This window comes from Myotis brandtii, unplaced genomic scaffold (assembly GCF_000412655.1).
Source record: "Myotis brandtii unplaced genomic scaffold, ASM41265v1 scaffold2288, whole genome shotgun sequence".
In the NCBI taxonomy this organism is placed as follows: Eukaryota; Metazoa; Chordata; class Mammalia; order Chiroptera; family Vespertilionidae; genus Myotis; species Myotis brandtii.
Window position 1 is genome coordinate 1 of NW_005358597.1, and position 2,018 is coordinate 2,018.

Consider the following 2,018-nt stretch of genomic DNA (forward strand, 5'->3'; position numbering starts at 1 on the left):
AGGGCACAGGTGAAGCATCGCTGTGTGACTGATCCTGACTATGAAGATGTCAACAACTGCCACGAGAGGGCCTTTGTTTTCATGCACAAGATGCCACGTCTATGGCTAGATTATTGTCAGTTCTTGGTGGACCAGGGCCATATCACTCACACACGCTGCACTTTCAACCGTGCCCTCCAGGCGCTGCCTATCACACAGCACTCTCGTATTTGGCCTTTGTACTTGCGCTTCCTGCGCTCACACCCACTACCTGAGACAGCCATGCGGGGCTACCGGCGCTTCCTCAAGCTGAGCCCTGAGAGCGCAGAGGAATACATAGAGTACCTCAAGTCAAGTGACTGGCTGGACGAGGCTGCACAGTGCCTGGCCACCGTGGTGAATGATGAGCAGTTCATCTCCAAGCTGGCAAGTCCAACTACCAGCTGTGGCGTGAGCTCTGTGACCTCATCTCCCAGAACCCGGACAAGGTGCAGTCGCTCAACGTGGACACCATCATCCGAGGGGGCCTTACCCGCTTCACAGACCAGCTGGGCAAGCTCTGGTGTTCACTGGCTGACTACTACATCCGCAGTGGCCATTTTGAGAAGGCTCCGGACGTGTATGAGGAGGCCATCCGGACCGTGATGACCGTGCGGGACTTCACCCAGGTGTTTGACAGCTATGCCCAGTTCGAGGAGAGCATGATTGCAGCGAAGATGGAGACCACCTCGGAGCTGGGGCGGGAAGAAGAGGGTGAGCTGCTGAGGCAGTCCTGGGCTGGTAGGGAGAGTGGACTGGGATAGCCTGCAGGTATTGGGGGAGATCCAAGGGGCTGGGGCAGTAGAGAGGTGTGTCTTGGGGTCAGTCGGGCCAGCAGGGAGGGAGGAAGGGTGGGCAGTGCAGGGGGGTTTGGGGGAGTAGCCCCAACTGAGAATACATCTCAAGCTTGGGCTGGACATAGGCTGGGTGGAGAGGGAGGGCTGGAGGATGGCAGAGGGCAGCAGGGAAGGAGGGCTAGGGGGAATGACAGGGGCTAGGAGTGAGTCTGGGGTCGGGATGGCCTTGAGGCAGCTCAGGGAAGGAGTGCAGAGTGGACAGTGGGACGACTCTGGAAGGTCAGAGCACTGGGCCACGGGCTGGAGGGAGAAGGCTGGGAGATGGAAGTGAGTGTGTGCTGAGGCCCTCAACCCCACTCCCCTGGCCCTCCCCATGGGTCCCAGATGACGTGGACTTGGAACTGCGCCTGGCCCGCTTTGAGCAGCTGATCAGTCGGCGGCCCCTGCTCCTCAACAGCGTCTTGCTGCGCCAGAACCCACACCGTGTCCATGAGTGGCACAAGCGTGTGGCCCTGCACCAGGGCCGCCCCCGGGAGGTGCGTGTGGCCCTGCCCCCTCAAAGCCCCACCCCATCCTCGCCTGCCATGGCCCCAGTTGTCCAGCCTGACCCCTGCCCCTCCTCCACAGATCATCAACACGTACACGGAGGCTGTGCAGACAGTGGACCCCTTCAAGGCTACGGGCAAACCCCATACGCTGTGGGTTGCATTTGCCAAGTTTTATGAGGACAACGGGCAGCTGGATGATGCCCGCATCATCCTGGAGAAGGCCACCAAGGTGAGCTTCAAGCAAGTGGATGACCTGGCAAGTGTGTGGTGCGAGTGTGGTGAGCTGGAGCTCCGGCATGAGAATTACGACCAGGCCTTGCGGCTGCTGAGGAAGGCAACAGCACTGCCCACCCGCCGGGCAGAGTATTTTGACGGCTTGGAGCCTGTGCAGAACCATGCGTACAAATCATTAAAGGTGTGGTCCATGCTTGCCAACTTGGAGGAAAGCCTTGGCACCTTTCAGTCTACCAAGGCTGTGTATGACCATATTCTGGACCTGCGCATCGCTACCCCCCAGATCGTCATCAACTACGCCATGTTCCTGGAGGAGCACAAGTACTTCGAGGAGAGCTTCAAGGCGTATGAGCGTGGCATCTCGCTGTTCAAGTGGCCCAATGTGTCTGACATCTGGAGCACCTATCTGACCAAATTCATC

The 2,018-nt window shown here is 59.0% G+C and overlaps 1 protein-coding gene across 1 annotated transcript; it reads left to right on the forward strand.

Moving 5' to 3' along the window:
- Window positions 1-6: 6 nt before the first annotated feature.
- Window positions 7-2,018, forward strand: LOC102253187 (pre-mRNA-splicing factor SYF1-like; the record flags this gene model as incomplete). Its single annotated transcript, XM_014539767.1, is given in 4 exon segments — window positions 7-400; window positions 403-732; window positions 1,200-1,351; window positions 1,443-2,018. Coding segments are annotated over 4 exon segments (1,452 nt in total), but the record flags the coding sequence as incomplete, so codon positions are not given.